Consider the following 17,604-nt stretch of genomic DNA (forward strand, 5'->3'; position numbering starts at 1 on the left):
CTCTGAATTCAGCCTCAGCACTACTTCTTACAACAACTGATTGTTTCTTACTCCATGTAACAAGATTACCCCATACGAAGGTACAATATCCTGTCGTAGATCTCCAATCTTGCTCATAGCCTCTTGAATGGATTTTGGTATCTCATTGGCTTCCAGATTGAGAGCCAAGGTCAAAACTGTTGAAGATAAATGACTATAACCAACACATCAAGCAATTGGATGTTGAGTATACGATCTCAAACCCTTCCTAAGTGCAATAGGGAGATCAAGATCATTAGTATTGTCTTGAGGCACAAGGGTAGATTGTTCAGTACCTAAGGACGAGATGGATTCATGTCTTTGCTGTTGAGGCTGTGGTGGCTCCACTCCTCTTTGAACCGTTTGTTGTCGAGAATAAACAAGAGTCTCAGGTTGCTTGTCACTTCGATTTGGGTTGACTTGATCATCTTCATTATTACATGAAATAATAGGAACTGACTCTTCTATCTGAGTAATTGGGACGATCGGGATAGGTATTTTTGGCTGAGGTGACTCGGTATTTAGACCATCAATCTCAGGTATTTTTGACTGAGGGGACTCAATTATGGTATTTAGATCGTCAATCTCCCAAAAATTTCCATCAAGATTACTTGTAATAGGCTCAGTCTCCCCCTGAAGGGAATTTAGGGAGAAAAAAGATTGAGACTAAAAAAATGTGACATCCATGGTAGTGTAAAATTTATTGGTGATTGGACAATAGCATTTATAGCCTTTCTGAGTAGGGGAGTAACCAAGGAAGACACACTTTCTGGCTTTTGGCTCCAATTTGTGACGTTCGTGATCATAAACATGAGTGAATGCAGTACATCCAAATATTTTGAGGGGGATTGTGAGGACAGATCGGATTTGCGGATAAATAGTGAGTAAGATTTATAGTGGAGTGTTAAATTTCAGAACACGAGAGGGCATCCGATTAATGAGATAACAAGCAGTAAGGACATCATCACCAAAAAACGGTTAGGAACAAAATTGGTGAACATGAGAGCACGGGCAGTTTCTAAAAGATGCCTATTTTTCCTTTCAGCTATACCATTTTGTTGGGGGTAATGACACAAGAACTTTGGTGAATCATTTCATTTTGAGACAGGAAAGTTCCCAATGTTTGATTAAAATATTCTGTCCCCTTATTTGTGCGAAGAATTTTAATTCACGTATTAAATTGATTATGAATGAGAGAATGAAACTGTTGAAAGATTGATGCAGTTTCTGATTTTTCTTTAAGTAAACGGACCCAACAAATCCTAGTGTGGTCATCAGTGAAGGTAAGGAACCAACGTTTACCGGACATAGTTTTGATGCGAGACGACCCCCATAAATCACTATGAATCAGTGTGAATAGACTGGATGGTATATACTCAACAGAAGGATAAGATGTACGAGGGTGTTTTTCAAGTTGACACACTTCGCAAGTAAAAATGTCATCTTTATGAAAAAGTAAAAAGGTCATCTTTATGAAAAAGTGAAGGATACAAATGTTTAAGATACTGAAAACTCAGGTGCCCTAAACGGCGATATAAAAGTAGCATTTGTTGTTCTCTAGAATTCGACTCACTGCCAACCTGGAGAACTTGTTTATTTCTTAGACTTGGTCCTCTGAAGTAGTAGAGCCCTTCAAAGCCATCAGCACTGCCAATCGTCGTTCCCATTATCAAGTCCTAAAATAAACAGAGTCAGTGAACAGGGCCTGACACTTTAAATCATGAGTCAACTTCTGAACATAAATTCGATTGGAACATAATTTAGGCACATGGAGCACTGAGTGCAATGTAATGTTCGGGCTAAGAATAACAGAACTAAAGCCCTTAATAATGGCCAATGACCATCTGCAAGCTTGACATGTGTTTGAATCGGGTTGGGTGAGTACATGGTAAACATATCATGAAAAGCGATCATATGATCAGTTGCACCCGAATCTAACATCCACTGATCGGAATGTTGCTGACTTGTTAAAGCTGCACTAAAAATACCTCGTTGTGTCACGAAACTTGACGAAGGAGTAGACTCAACCTCATTGGTATTTTTTCCGTTGAGTTTTGCAGAGGTAATTTGGAGCGAAGTGTTTTCAGAGATAGATATGTGAGGTGTCGTGGCTGTGCTTTTAGGGATAGAAATTGAGGTCGTATTCGATCCTTAGGAACTCTCATCCTTCCACACATCAGTCATCATGGCTGTTTTAACCATTCTGGTGTCAATCTAAACCTAGCTCTGATACAGGATAGAGACACTAGAGAGAAGAAATAAATTATAGGTTACAAGAGGAAACAAAATCTAGGAATAACCTCCTAACTTCCCTAAGGTTATTTATTTGCTAAATTTAAACACAAAATCTAAACAACTTTAAAACAACTCCTAAGTAATTCCACGTAATCTTAACTTCTAACTAATTCAACAAGAACATATCAAGTTAGTATAGAATACACCAAAATATGAAAGAGAATTATAATAAACAACACTCCTGATAAGAGGATACTAGGCGTAGGACAATACTACATTGAACCATGACTTCGAGATATGAAACTTCGTTAGGATAAAGTGCTTAACCAGAGATATCTAAAGAATAGTAAACGACTCATAGATTGAGGTGGAAAATAATTATCCAACTTGGAGAAATTTTTTTCTAATGGATTGGGATTTCTATTCTCCTGTAAACTTTCTTTTCACTTTCTTAACGTACACAAGGTCTTGGATTAGAGAATCCCCTTGAAATATTCAAAAAGTTCCTTGTGATTAATGCATCTCTTGGAGACTTGCACAAGTCTCAGATTTTTGGAACTCTTCTGTTATAGGAAATGTCTGTGATGCTCCCCCCGAAACTGATGTAGTCGGGGACGAAACGGAGCAGGGGAAACATCTAAACATGCCTCCTTCCTACCATCATCCAGGTTAAAACTGTCTGCAACACAGCCCATATCAATAAAACTACAGCTGAGGCCATAAACACCATGGAATAGTGGCTGCAAAACTTTGCGATTTTTGGCTTATTAGTAGCAAGCATCAAGGCGTTAAACGCACCTGAGAATGCCATCACAACTGAAATTAGAAAGGCATGAAATGTTGAAGGATGGCCCTTGAAGATTATAGTAGGCACAGGATTCCCATTCACTTGCTCAAAAGGAAACAAGAGAATGAGAGTGACTGTTTTGAAGGAGAAGCACAGTATACAGTGCAGGATATTGGTTGAAATGTCCAAGCTCGAACATGTCTTATGAAGGACATGGAAATGCTGGGCAAAAGAAGTTTCTGGAGTCATTTTGACATCTCCAGTGTTCTTCATTGCCATAAAATCCTAGGGAACCTGTATGGGGGATCTGTGTTATTTGGTCACATTTATAGTTGAAGTCGGCTGATTTTAAAGCAGCTTCTGCAGGGAAATTTCTTCTCTGGCCATGACAGAAAATAAAGCCTTTGTGAGAATCTTCCAAGGAACTTCCTAAAGGGCTGTTGATTTTTTGAAGCTTCTGGGAAGTGAGGCCATTGGAGAGAGAAAAGGGACAAAAAAGAAAAAGAAAAAAAGCAAAAGAAAGAGAATCCAAGAGCCATAGAAATACACAAAACACTATGATCCCGACCGAAATTCCACAAAGAAAGCAAGTCAACTGACTTGACTCGTGATTGATCGCAAATTGCTAGGAAATTTCCTCGTCAATGAATTCACTGTTTATCAGATTGAATCTATAGTTAGTAGGTGTGGTTAATTAATAAACTTGTTTGATTCAAACAATTTCTTTCTAAAAATTCAGGAGCCAAGTATTAAGGTTACATGGACTGAAATTGACATTAAGTAAAGGAAGCTGATGTTTTGAAAGTTGGACAAGTAAAACGGATGAAAGCTGTAGGATAAAAATATGAAAAATAAGATTTAAATTTAGATACTATTTTGGTCTCTTTAATTTCAGTATTAATTCGTTTTGTTTTATGTACTTATACAATAGTCAATTCGTCTTAGTCGATGTACTTTTAAAATAATTATTTTTATCTATATATTTTTTAAAAAAATGATAATTTTGGTCCATTCATTTTCATTTTTATCTAATTGTCTTGATACTTTCACCCACTAAATTTTTTTTAGTACAATATGTGAAGGTGAGGATCAAACTCACAACCTCTTGGTTGGAGATATATGCCAATTACGATTGAGTTATACTCGCTTTTGGCTTTTCCCCCACTAAATTTGTTGAAATATAGCTATAAATTTATATGAAACCGTATAAAACGAAAGTATTAAAAAAAATATTTTAAAAGTGTATGATCAAATTAATCAAGTCAGAAGTATGGATGTTCATGGGGCGGGCTAGGGACGGGGAAGCCTTCCCCATCCCCGTCTTCGCCTCCCATTTAATTCCTCATCCCCGTGAAATTCCTTCACGAGGATCAGGGTGGAGATTCTCACAGGGAATTCGTGTGGATCGGGTTTCCCACAGACAATTATTTCCAGCTTTTTTTTTTTTTTATTTTAAGACTATTTCTCAATTAATTAAAAAAAGTTCTTACTAATGGCTTAATTTAACATGATAAAACTTCACTGGTTTAATCATTTCAACACATCCTCGAGTATAAATTAATATTTTTAAAAAAATTGTTTCAGGAGAATGAGGAGAGGGAATGCATCATTTAGGTAAATGAAAAAAATGTCGAGGTGGAAAATCTAAACGGGAATTCTCCACTCCCTTTAAGGTGTATCCCTGAATATCCTGTCACAGGGAGAAAATGAACCTCTCTGATTAAAAGCAATAGCAGAGTCAAAATAGTGGATGAAGTTAGAAACTTAACAAAATCTTTAAAAATTAAAGTTCAACAAAATAGGATTTAATTTGAAAATTAAAGATAGATCAGTGGCACAGTCTCTTTCTTAGATTCTTGCTCACTCTAGAAAGCAATGTTTTGAGAGATAAACCACAGGACTCATCTCTTTTGACTGAATTTCACCGGCCGAAAGCAGAGCATTCAACTTTCTTCCCAAAACTCATCCCTCTTATCATCTTATAAGCGAGGATCGCTAGCATTCAAACTCACCACAACAATGGCTTCTTCCCATTCACCTCCAGTTCCACAACCTTCAGATCACCCGCCATTTTCCTTTCGGAATCTCATAAAACATGCTCTATCCCGTACTCGTTCAATCTTAACCAAATTAAAACCTAGATTCGACGAAAGTAATTCAGAAAATCAATATCGGATCATTACCAGATTTATTCACGCCATGGCACCGAGTCGAAGGAGGCACGGCGCTCTGCAACATCGAACGCTTCCATTGTACGTCGTTAACGAATTCCAGAGCCATCCAAGGACGAATCGCTCGACGAACTTTGGGGAGATGATCTTGAGTCTTACATTTCAGGCCGCCATTGGATTGGTCGTTTCTTCACAGATTCCACCTTCTCTGTCCCTACAGATTGCAGAGGTAATGGTGGTGATAAGCTTTGGAGTTTCGTTTTGTGGCGTTACTCTTCGAAATTCCTTTCCAAGATTCGGAAACAAACTCGAGAAATTTGGTTCGGTTTTAACCTGCATTATCTTCTTCCTAATGGCGACCGCCTTCCTTCCGGCGAGGTTTTGCTGGATAAGTTGGCCGGTGTTTGCTCTGTCAATGGCGGCCTTCTCATTCTCGCTCTTCAACTGATGCGGGTTCTGGAGAACCGATTCCAATCAACCACGAATTGAGGGTACTCCAAAATTTAATTTGGAAGGAAAAAAGGGTAAACAAATTTAATTTAATTTTAAACATTTGAAACATGAAAAATTAATTTCAGATTAAATCAAAATAAACTGAAGTTTATATCATTTTAAGGTCTTCAATAATTAAATTTTTGAAGATCTTAAAATGAAAATGTAACTCCTTCGCATTCTCGCTCTTCAACTAATGCGGGTTTCGGAGAATCGATTCAAATCAATGACGAATTGACGATATTCCAAAATTAAAAATAAATTTGTTTACCCTAATTTGGAAGGAAAAAAAAGTTAAACAAATTTATTTTAATTTTAAACATTTGAAACATGAAAAATTGATATCAGATTAAATCAAAATCAACTGAAGTTTTATATCATTTTAAAATATTCAATAATTAAAATTTTGAAGATCTTAAAATGAAAATGTAACTCCGCCTGTGTTTTTAACACAGCCGGTCCCAAGCCCGGGCCGAAGGAGGAGGGTCGACATGTCGTCTTTAAACCATTTTGCCAAAGTTTTAAACTAGCCAAAGGATTCTTTTTTCTACTGGGATACGTTTTAATGGGGATTTTACATGATTTTCCTATAAATATTTATATTTACGAAACATTTGACAACTAATGCATATTTTTTTTCACTCTTTTTTTTTTCTTTTTTTCTTTTTCCCATATTTTTTTTCTTCTCTCCCCTTCTTCTCTCCCATTAGCCTCCCATCCTTTGCTATATTTTCCTCCTTCACTTGCTAAAAGACATTGTTGGTGGTAAAATTAAGAATCAACATGTGTATGTTCCAACTCAACTCGAAGTCATCGGAATGGATAAAAAGGATTATCAATACTCGCCAAACTGACGTTATATAGAGCTGAGAAGAATTGTCACTCACCACCAATCTAAGGAACCACTCCACGTGTCCAACTACGGACCTGGGGGCCAAACAATCGTAACCGCTGATCGGAATGGTTCCAACAATCTTGTCTCTCCCGCTTGCCTATAAAAGGGACACTCCACTCTACATATCAGGTACGCAACTTCTATCCGAAAACGATCTACTATAACTGATCCAGCTCACTCTACTTTGGGTGTCAGAGAGTTTGTTTTCTGTATAGATCCCTCTGTCACTTGAGATTGCACTTCGACGGCTCACTCTAATTAGTTCGTGACCAACCTGTGAAATTCAACGGAAAATCTGGGAGATGTCGACCGTTGAATTGAAGAGAAGAAACAAATGAAGATGACCTGGCGATGTGGACTATTGGCATGATGAGTCGCAGGTCTCTAATAAGCGAGGAAGATGGTGATCGGCCCATACCATGCACCTACAATGAGGAAGAGACAAATATATAAATTTAAAATTATAAAATAGTTAACCATTAAGATAAACATTTAAAAATCCTTTAATGTTTTAATTTACAATTTACTTTTGGCTAATAGATGTTCTACGTGCTACTTACTTTTGTCCTTATTTGAAAATAATTTACTTACGTGCTAATAGTTTCCGCCGGCGATTATCAAAGCGTCATTATGGGGCATATGCATCCCTTCACCGTCCTGCTCGTCGAATAATATCGGCATCGCGGGCTCCTTAGAGTACGAGGTACAGACCTCATGTGTTGCTTCTCGGGCTAAAGCTTTTGTTTTCTACCCTGACTGTCCCCCGCTCGGACCCCGTGAATGGTGTTTATAACGGCAGGGCGATCTCCCTTTCGTCTGGGCGGCTGTGATCTCTCTCGCTTCTCCTCCCGAGCTGATCCCTCTGGCTCAGCTTGTTCTCTACTGCCGAAATACTTCTTCAAATAACCTCTCCGGATCAAATCCTCGACCTGCTCCTTCAGATGAAAGCAACGGGAGGTATCGTGGTCGTGATCCTTATGGAATCGGTAGTAGAGTTGTTTGTCCCGCTTTCCCAAGGGTTGGTGGAGCTTGAGCTTTTCTGAGGCTGTGAACAGCGCCTCCATGTCGGTGTCTTCGACTGCTGTGTAGGTCTCCACGATTGAGGCATTCACGCAGACCTCTATTCTTGTCGTCGTCAGTTCGTCGAGACAAACTTCGATCATCACTACGTCGCTTCTTGGAACGGGGAGACTTCTGGTCTTGAACTTTATCGCGGCTGCTTCGCCTGGCTCCGTTGGCCTTCTACAACTCCAGGCCATCAATATACTGGCGAGCTCGGTCATGACAATGTCGTTGGTACAACTCACCACCTTGACATCCTCGTCTATGAACCGAGCGATGTACTCCGTAAGGGACTTGTTGTCCTGTTGCTTCACTGTTCCGAGGTGGGAAGGCGGCAACTTCAATAACTGCCGAGCTGAGAACTGATTGATGAACAACCTTCTCATCTGTTGATAACTGTCGATTGACCTGGGCTTCAGCTGTCGGTACCATAATCTCGTCGAGCCTTCCAGAGCTATTTGGAATGCTCGGTATTTCATAGCGTCGCTTGCGGCCAAAAAAATCCATATTTCCCTCAAACATCTCAACGTACGAGACTGGATCCCCGAACCCGTCGGGATGGGCGCGTCCATGCTTGGGAGAAAGGCGGCTCCTCCTTCTCGACCGCGCGATGTGGATCTAGGGCCTGCAGTGCTTGTGCCCTTTATGGTTGTCTTCCTTAATGGAAGATGATGTTAACTTGTTTTGCTTTTGTTTGTTGTCATTTCTAGAAATATATATATTAGATTTTTTTTTTTCACTAAGCGGCCCATTTATATCAAATTGCTAAGCCTGTGGGCCGCCGGCTAATTGGGCTTTTGGTCCAGGGTCTGATTGGGCCATTCGAGAAATGGGTACCTCAAATTGTTCCTACAGAAATCCAATCAACCATATTTCACTTCATGTTTTGCAACCCATTTACAGAACTACTCATTTTCAACGAGAGCCGATCCAAACTTGGAAACAAAATGACCCGTAATGATAAATACCAGTGTAGTTAAATAAATTACCATAAGTGCTCATAAATCAGTTCTATTAGTGATGGCCAGATTAAAATTACTTTCTGAACTTTTTTAAAGCCAAGAGTATTTTTTTTTTTAATTCTTAAAAGGCAGCAAAACATATTGCGGGCGAGGAATTTTAGAGAAAGAAACTCGAATCAGTATTTGTGTATATGTATGTAAGTGTTACAATCTCTATTATGTGATCCTTTGATGCTTTTTCTCGCTATGCAAACTTCGAGGTTGAGCTTGTTCTCAAAATAAAGAAGTTAGCGTTTTCAGCTTCTTACTTGTTGAAAGATCTTTAGGGTCTTCGACTTTTGAAGATTTTGGTTATGCAATTTTACGAGAAGTCTTTGACTTGTTCCTTAACGAAGTTCTTCAGTTACGCAACTTGATGAGGTCTTCAGCTTGCAGTAGGTGAAGTTCTCGCAACTTGACGAAGTCTTTGACAGCTTGGAACTTATCAATGATTCTAATTTCTGAATGCTTGTAGATGATTTTGAATGTTGGCTCTAAAATCCAACTCATTCTACTAGGTTCTGAATTTGAATTCTTCTAAATATTACAAATGAGAGGTGACTTCCTCCATTTATAGAGTTTTAATACATATTATAGGACCATTCCTCTATTTATAGAGTTTTAATAGATATTATAGGAGCATTCTTCTTGTATGATATGGATTTGAACTCAATCTCTACATTAGCTTATCTAATCAGTCACACATGTCATAATTTGATTTGCAACTTATAACATGTAAATTTGTGGTTGGTTCCAAATATCATTGTCTTTTATTTAAAATATTGACATAGCAATTGATAATTGGTCAAAATTTATCTCAAAATTTTTTTTTCCTTAGGACTAATTGGAAAGAAGTCTCCCATAAAAGTTTTTTACACACAATCTATTGGGATAAAAAGAAAACACAAGTTAAAAGTGTTTTCTCTAAAATCACTTCAAAGAATTTTTATGAATATTTTTAAATATCATCTAAAAAAACTACATTCAAAATAACAAAAATCCCAACAATTTTAGTGAGAAAAACATGCACTTTTAGATTTTATCGAATAGGTAATGCTTTTCATCTCTACCTTAACAAGTAAAACACTGTCTTTGGTTATTTAAAGACTTGAAGAAACTCACTCTCTCAAGATGATTAAACAAATACTTTCTAGAACAAAATTTTAAAAATACTAAATAACTTCTATTTTAGTCTATTTTGAACTCGTATCTACATAGATTTAGTTTTAGATCTATCTATGTAAGATTCTCTATTGCACAGAGATTATGGACATACGGTTGCTTCCAATTTTAATCAATAAACGCTATGTTGAAATTATCAAAAATGAAAAATGAAAGAAAAATGTAGAGGAGGAGTGAAAAAAGCACTCAGAAAAAAGATGAATTTGGATTGATTTGGACGGGTAACGAACCAATCGTATAAAAGAGTGAAGATGAGGAGAGTTTGGCATACCCTTTTTGTTATTAATGTATATATGGTTCATGGCCTAGTCATTTTGGTAACCTTTGTGGATAAGATTGTGACATTTAAATGAGAATATGAGTCAAAATTCAACATCTTTTTCAAGCATTACAAACATCCCTTCCTCAATACAATGTAAGAAAAATTTGCTGTTTGTGAACATGGAAACTCCACAACTCTAGCCCATATTATTCTTTTTGGGAAAAAAAATTTGATAGTGACACCTTTACAAACAAAGCATTCATTACCTTTCCAAAAAAATAATTAAAAAAACACAAAGCATTAATTCATTAGTGAAAAGTAAACTATCGAATATTTGTAACATCAAATGTAATAGATTTTGGAGTTTATATATACTGGGATAATGGTTAATTAATGACGATGTTTTTTCTCTGGTCAAGGGTGTAATAGTCTTTTGGATCCATGTATTTTACCATTCAAACTTTATCCTCTAATGTAGTCCTTCAATTAAAGACATTTATTCAATCAAATAACTTTCTCTCTAACATGGAAACCCAAATATAAATTTTATATATACGAGTCCTAGTCAGTCTTTTTTTTTACCATGATATCATATTAAATCATCTCTAGCCACTAAAAAGTTATTTACAATAATGCTAGGTTCAAATAATTATAAGTTTCTTATACGTAATGGAGACTTCTTTTGCCTTTGCACATTAACTTTGGTAAGCAACAACATATGTAGACAATTGAAGAAGAAATTTACTAAAGTTTCATCAAGTACATAGAGGAAGATCCCCACACTTGTGCTGAAGAAATTAAAGTTGGATTCCATATGGATGAATTGGGGATTGAGGGAGAAAAGTTTTGATGGCCAAAAAGTGATATGAAAGATAAAAGTTTGAAAACAACCCTTCAACAACCAATCTCATAATGCAATGCAATCATATGATTTCATTAAGTTCACAACACTTGAGGAATATTTATCATCCTTAAATGTTAATTAACTTAACTCACTAAATTTTATTCAACTTAGAGAACAAGTATACTTAGTTTAATAAAAATCTTTTAGAAATATGATAGTTTAACTCTGAATTTTTTTTAACACGACATTGATGAACTGCCATTATATATATGTCTCCAACGATGGTTATTACAAAATTACGTTCAATTTAAACAAAATTACTAAAAGATGTATTTTTTCAACATTATCTCATTATATAGTAGTAATTCCACATTGTTTAAAAAATGTCAACTGACATCTAAAGTTTAGATTGTTGTAGTGAATTGGGTAAAAAATCAGCCTTTGAAAAGGTAATATTTAGATTCATTTTTAATTTTTGTTTTTAGTTTGGTTCCTATACATTTTAGAAAATTTGATTAATTTAGTTTTAGACCTAAGTTAAATCTTACCCGTAATGTAGTTTATGTCATTAGTTAATAAATATAATTTTAATTAATGTTAATGTAAAAAATTAATAAGTTTATATATATGTCGATTTGAATGAATGATATATAAACAATAGCTCAAAAAAATTAACGAGTGAATATCAATTTATTTTTAAAGTTAATACTTTATAATTTCCAACGAAGTGAGATATGAACTATTAACTATCGGTAAGATATAATTTAACCTAAAGTTATATTTCATCCGTGAAATTATTAAAAAGGGCAACTTCACCTATATTTTTTCAAAAAAGAAAAATGACCCAACATAAACTGTTTAATTTATTTTAAGTAACTATAAAAGATAATATCTATCTATATAAAAAAAAGGTGGGGAAAAGATATGAATAATATTGGATTAAGTGAATTTTTATTAATGCATTATTATTGGAGGAAAGAAAAAACAATCTTCACCTATCCAAAATTAACGATTGAAATAAACAATTAATTAAATATAAATGTGAACAGTCAAAGCCAGATGAGCAGCTGTCAGGGTTTAAGCAATATTAATTGTTTAGTTAGTTATTAATTAATTAATTAACTAATTAAAGATCCACTCAGAAGATTAATACTTGATTATATTTTGAACTATGTGAAATTAATTAGTACGATTCTAAGATTCGTAATTATTTAAAAATCTCAGACGTGCTTCCTTTAATTGATGGAAAAAAGCTCACTTTATCCACAGAGAGAGAAAATCATTATGAAACTTGCTTAATTTAATTTAATTCAATGTATGTGAAAACTTGGAAGAGATTGAGTTTAAGATGAAAGTAAAGCTATTTAATAAAAATTATGGTAAGGATAATAATCACAAAGTTAAATACAATATGTTTTTTTTTCTTCTGAAAATATCTAATAAATAAATTAAATGAATTTGGTCATTCAATTAAAGTTACACTTTTAGCATCAAACTCATTTTAAGAGGGAGGTAAAGAAAAAAGAGTGTACTATAACATCATCCAAATTGGAATATTTAATAAATAATTAGAAGAAGAAGAATATAAACCTTATTTGTTAATAAACTTTTTTTTACAACAGTAACTTTTAAATATTTTGTTTTACTTTTAATTTCGCATGAAAATTTAACTTGTTTAATAAGTAAGTGTCAATAAATATTTGACGTTCTACATCTTATGTTTTAGTTTCTTTTTCTTTTTTTAAGTTTTAATCTCATTTTTATGATTTAAATTTAGTTCAAATTTGATATTTATAGTTTTAAAAAATAAATTTAGTTCTTATAATTTGGTTAAATTTCACAAATCCGCTTTACTAATACTAGTCATTATCATGTTAAATACACACAAGAATAATGCTCACATCCTAACTAATCTTTCCCACAATTAAAAAATTGACAGCTATTTTATTTTTTAAAATAAAAAAATCTCTCATCTCACATTTTCAATATTCCTCTCTCCCCTGTCAAAAATATAATAGAAGTCAATTATGAATTCTTACTTTCCGATCAGTAGTTAAATATCGTTCAAATGCATATAATATAATGTCAATTTACGTGTAATATCCTCTTTTTTTTTTCTGGTCCAATATTTGTTCTCGAAAGTCTTCGTTTCCATGTCGAAGCAAACTCTTCAAATTTATGACCTCTAGTTTTTTTCTATTTAACTAATTATGTTGGAATTTAAAGTTGAGTAGGAAAAAAAGGTAGATTTTAGAGTTGATAAAAAATATTTTGAAAATAACTCATAAAATTTAACTAAATCATGCATAGAGATCCTCAAAAAAATGTACACGTTTGTTAAAAGTTTTAAGCAAAAAATTAAGGATGAAGAGTAAATAAAAAGTTGCAAAAGCAAGACGCGGTGGATATATGGAATCTCATAAACAGCCAATATTATTAACTATGCATTAACTTTAATAAAAATATACATTAACTTTAATTTTAATCATAATCTCTGTCGTTTACACAAATGACAATAATGAATAGGGCCTCCAATATGAATATATGGTACCAAGGAATCTAATTTTAAAATCCCCCTCTATTATCATTAAAAGTAGCATATCCTTTTTCCCCTTGTCTTCTCCTTTTCCCAAAATTTTCTCATTCTTCGACCTTCCTTCAAGATCATATTTAGTATTCGGAATTCACTTTAGTTTAATATAATCGAGCTCTTTGATAGAAAAAAATCGAATAAATAGAAAATAACTGAGAAACTAAAAGAAAAATTCACGCCCACAAATTAATTACATGGAAAACTTCAAATCGGAGAAACCCCACACCCCACGAAAATAAAACCTATTATGTGAAAACTTATTATAATCACAAAGATTTGTCTCCTCGATTTCAACCACACAAAATATTCTCTCAGAGCAAATAATATCACTCAATTAACTTAAGCTAATATACCTAGTGTTTCAATTTAAATTAATAAAACTAAAAGAAATGAGACTGTTTTATAGAACTTGGAGTATACCATCTTCGTGTACCTTTACCATGGGAGATATTTTATTGGTCTCGTTCGGCCAAAACTTGACACTCTTACTCTTATTAAAATGTTTTCTACCTTATTTTTAGATGTTCGGAGAACTATTGTATTTCAATGCATTCTAAAAGGGAAAAAAATGAATTCGATTGAATTAAAACTAACTTTGAATTTGATTGAATTTTGAAAGAAGAATATATTTTACATGCAATTTATTTTTTAAGTAAAGCAAAGAGTGGGGGAATTGCGTTTTAAATTTATTTATGAATTTAATTTTTATTTAACATTATAAAATATTTTATTACTAATAACGTTCTTAATTAATTTTAACATTATACATTAATTTTGTAAATTAATTACTTGTAATGTTTTTGTCGTTCCTCCATTATTTTATACCTCTCATGGGTTATTTGTGAGATGATAGAAAAAATAGTTTCACTCCATGATATTTCATAAAAAAAATATTCTGAACACGATTTTCGATTTCATAGATAATCAATTAATTCAAATCTATATCGTAAATAGATAATCAAAGTTCATGTTTATGAGTAATGGACTGTATGCACGTCATTATTTTCATTAACTTTGAACGAGATTTGAAAACTTATCAATTAAAATGGTCCAAAACTATATATTTTGTCTTAATTTTAAAATAGTTTGTTAAATTGTGTAGAGTACAAGACCAATTATTAGGTGAGAAACTTGGGAATTATTTGACAATTATTCTGAAGAGGGTGATTTCTAAAAACAATTATATTCAGATATATTCTTCCTAAATTTGTAATTATAAAAAAGCAAAAATAAAATTTCCAGAATACCCCCATCCTTAATCCTTATTATATTTTTACCACAAAGGTTATTTCTTATATTAAGTATTAAATTGCCAATTTTGTAAAGCAGAGAGGGAGAGAGAGTATTATTTGAAAGCATAGGTCATTGGGTTTCCAAGTCCCAATGCCAACTAATGATAATGACAGACAAGAGAGAGAGAGAGAGAGAGAGAGAGGTTGGAGACAGTCCATTAAAGGCAAAAAGCAGTAAAAGATTTTGCAGCAAATTTAATGTAAAGCTAAAAAAAAAAAGAAAAAAAAAGGGAAAAAACCAGCACACCAATCTTTTCATATTCTACGGAACAAAACTCTTCACCGAGTTAAAAAAAAAAATTTTAATTTAACTATTACGTTGAAAAACACTTTCGATTCTTATACTTTCACTAAAGTAATAATTTTGTTCATGAACTTTAGTTTGTAACGATTTAGTCCATGCATTTTCACTAAAGTAACAATTTAATCCTGAACTTTACTTGTAATGATTTAGTTCATGTAGTTTAAAATTTATGACAATTTAATCTTAATAATTTATTAAAATTAAATGTCAAATTTTATCAAAAAATAATTTGACCTTTCTAATTTATAAACATGTTTGGTCCCTCTATAGTTTATCAATCTATATATATATAAGAAACTTAACAAAAAAAAATATATTCACGATAAGTACTAAATCGTTACCAACTTTAAATTACAATAACTAAATTATTACATGTTAAAGTTCAAGGACTAAATTGTTATCAATTTGAAAGTACATTGACTAAATCGTTACAAATTAAAGTTCATGAACTAAATTGTTACTTTAGCAAAAATACAATGATGAAAATGTTTTTCAACCTTAAAAATATTTAAAAAGTTATAAATAGACAAGGGATTATGGATAGGTCCAAATAGTGGCCGTAAGCTAAATTTTCAAAGACACCGAACTAAAAATAAATATTTTAGTCTAAATTCCGTACTAATTTATACTCTTTTGTAAAATTAATTTATTTTAATAAAAATTTTGAAAAATAAGCATCTTAACTTTTACCATTAATTTTTTTGTTTTTTTTCCAGTATAAGACCTTCTAATTGATATTGATGTATTAACTTGTTGAGTTAGATTTAGATTAAGATTAACTTTCTATCAGTTATTTGAGTAGATTTAAATATTTTTATTAATATGTTGCAATTAATGTATTAACTTGTTGAGTTAGATTTAGGTTAACTTTCTATCCGTTATTTGAGTAGATTTAAATATTTTTATTAATATGTTGCAATTAATGTATTAATTTGTTGAGTTAGATTTAGATTAACTTTCTATCGGTTATTTGAGTAGATTTAAATATTTTTATTAATATATTGATGGAGTAGGGTGACATGAGTTTATTAAAGTAAGTATTGGGTGATAAAATAATAATTATTTTAATTTTGAGATAAAATTATAAATTTAAAGAATAAAATAAAATAAAGATCGTAGGGACTAAGATTTTGTTATTATTATTATTTTAAAAAAGGAAATCTTTAGCCACCGCCGATCAGTGCGGTGCCGGCACTTTCTTCCACGCCAATTCATAATTCACGAGTCAACTCCTCTAACTATGCGTCGGATTTCTGATTATTTCCTGGCCGTCCGATTTGTTTACCTTTTACTTTCCATTCCCCATATTGTTCCTGTCTTTTGACCCCTTTTTGAGGATTTTAAGGTTTTTTTTTTCTTCTTGAAATTTTATGAATATTATATTATACGACATGCTTTAAATATTGGCTGCCTTTTTTCCAATACTGAAATTCAAATTTCACTAATCTTAAAGAAGCTCTTTCTTTTTAAAAGATATGATTAAATTATACCCGATTTTTATTTTATTTTTTTACTTAACAGTATATAAATGATTTTAATATAATTTAAACTAATCTCATTTTTTCCTTTAATTTAATCAATCAATCAATTCTCTCCTTTCAAATGGAAAATCAATTAATCTCCCTATTACAGATAAGAATCAGCTAAAAGAAGATCTTGAAAATGAGGTTGTAGTGTAGCTTAGGTGTGGAGACCAAGTTATTTAAGCTTTACCTTAAAAAAATTGTGGAAAAATAAGGAAAAAAAAATCAGAATCACCGTCCTACATTTATTAGTTGATAGTTTATGGTTAATTTATTAAATAATGAAGAATGAATTTTTTACTATATTGGTTAGAAAAAATTGTATCGAGTAATCGATAAAATAAAACAAATTATACTCTTGCAAAATAGTAGTTATACGATCTTTTGATCGAAGATAGATACTTTATATATGTTAAATTTGACTATAATGATTTAATTTAATAACAATATAGATAATTCTCTTACCTTATAAACCTTGGAGTAATATTGGAATAACATATTAATCATAAGCTACATTATGAGCCCAATAAACCAGCGTAATATAGAACCATTTCTCATATAATACTACAAGCTTCTACTTTTAACTAATATTTGTCTCAAAAATAATAGTCAAGTTACTTAACAAATGGTGATCTACATAATAGGTACTTCTTTAGAAGACACGATTAATTAGTCTTTGCAAATCTTAACAAGAACCCACATAGATTTCATGTGCGAAATAGTCTATTAGGACAAAAAATAAATACTTCACCATGATCTTAAAAAAGAGGTTGAAAAAATATATTTATTTTAGGATCCGAAAAATATTCAAGTGATTTTTAATCTTTTCTATAATTTTTAATTTTTAAAAATTTTAAAAATTGTCCTTAATTTATTAACAAACGGCTGTATATCGTTAAATTATTGTTTTATTCCACTTGACATACAAAACTCAACACATGAA

The 17,604-nt window shown here is 32.5% G+C and overlaps 1 protein-coding gene and 2 long non-coding RNA genes across 3 annotated transcripts; 1 reads left to right on the top strand and 2 right to left on the bottom strand.

Annotated features, from left to right (window-relative positions):
* Positions 1–1,447: 1,447 nt before the first annotated feature.
* On the bottom strand, positions 1,448–3,190 carry LOC148209308 (uncharacterized). The gene is made up of 2 exons (XR_015787034.1): positions 3,052–3,190; positions 1,448–1,694 (listed from the first exon to the last, which is right to left on the bottom strand). It is a non-coding gene; the product is annotated as an uncharacterized LOC148209308 (long non-coding RNA).
* Positions 3,191–6,585: 3,395 nt separating this feature from the next.
* On the top strand, positions 6,586–7,157 carry LOC148209309 (uncharacterized). The gene is made up of 2 exons (XR_015787054.1): positions 6,586–6,727; positions 6,814–7,157. It is a non-coding gene; the product is annotated as an uncharacterized LOC148209309 (long non-coding RNA).
* Positions 7,158–7,329: 172 nt separating this feature from the next.
* LOC148209310 (uncharacterized) lies at positions 7,330–8,139 on the bottom strand. Its single transcript, XM_088117481.1, has one exon. It carries the CDS (start codon positions 8,137–8,139, stop codon positions 7,330–7,332), a length of 810 nt encoding a protein of 269 aa, XP_087973607.1.
* Positions 8,140–17,604: the final 9,465 nt, after the last annotated feature.

The sequence above is a fragment of the Momordica charantia genome (genome assembly GCF_013281855.1).
Source record: "Momordica charantia cultivar OHB3-1 chromosome 9 unlocalized genomic scaffold, Mcharantia_2.0 BLBB01000009.1, whole genome shotgun sequence".
Classification (NCBI taxonomy): Eukaryota; Viridiplantae; Streptophyta; class Magnoliopsida; order Cucurbitales; family Cucurbitaceae; genus Momordica; species Momordica charantia.

Excerpts from the sequence above, each read along its gene's own strand:
- LOC148209310 (XM_088117481.1), bottom strand. The coding sequence starts at position 8,139 with ATGAAATACCGAGCATTCCAAATAGCTCTGGAAGGCTCGACGAGATTA.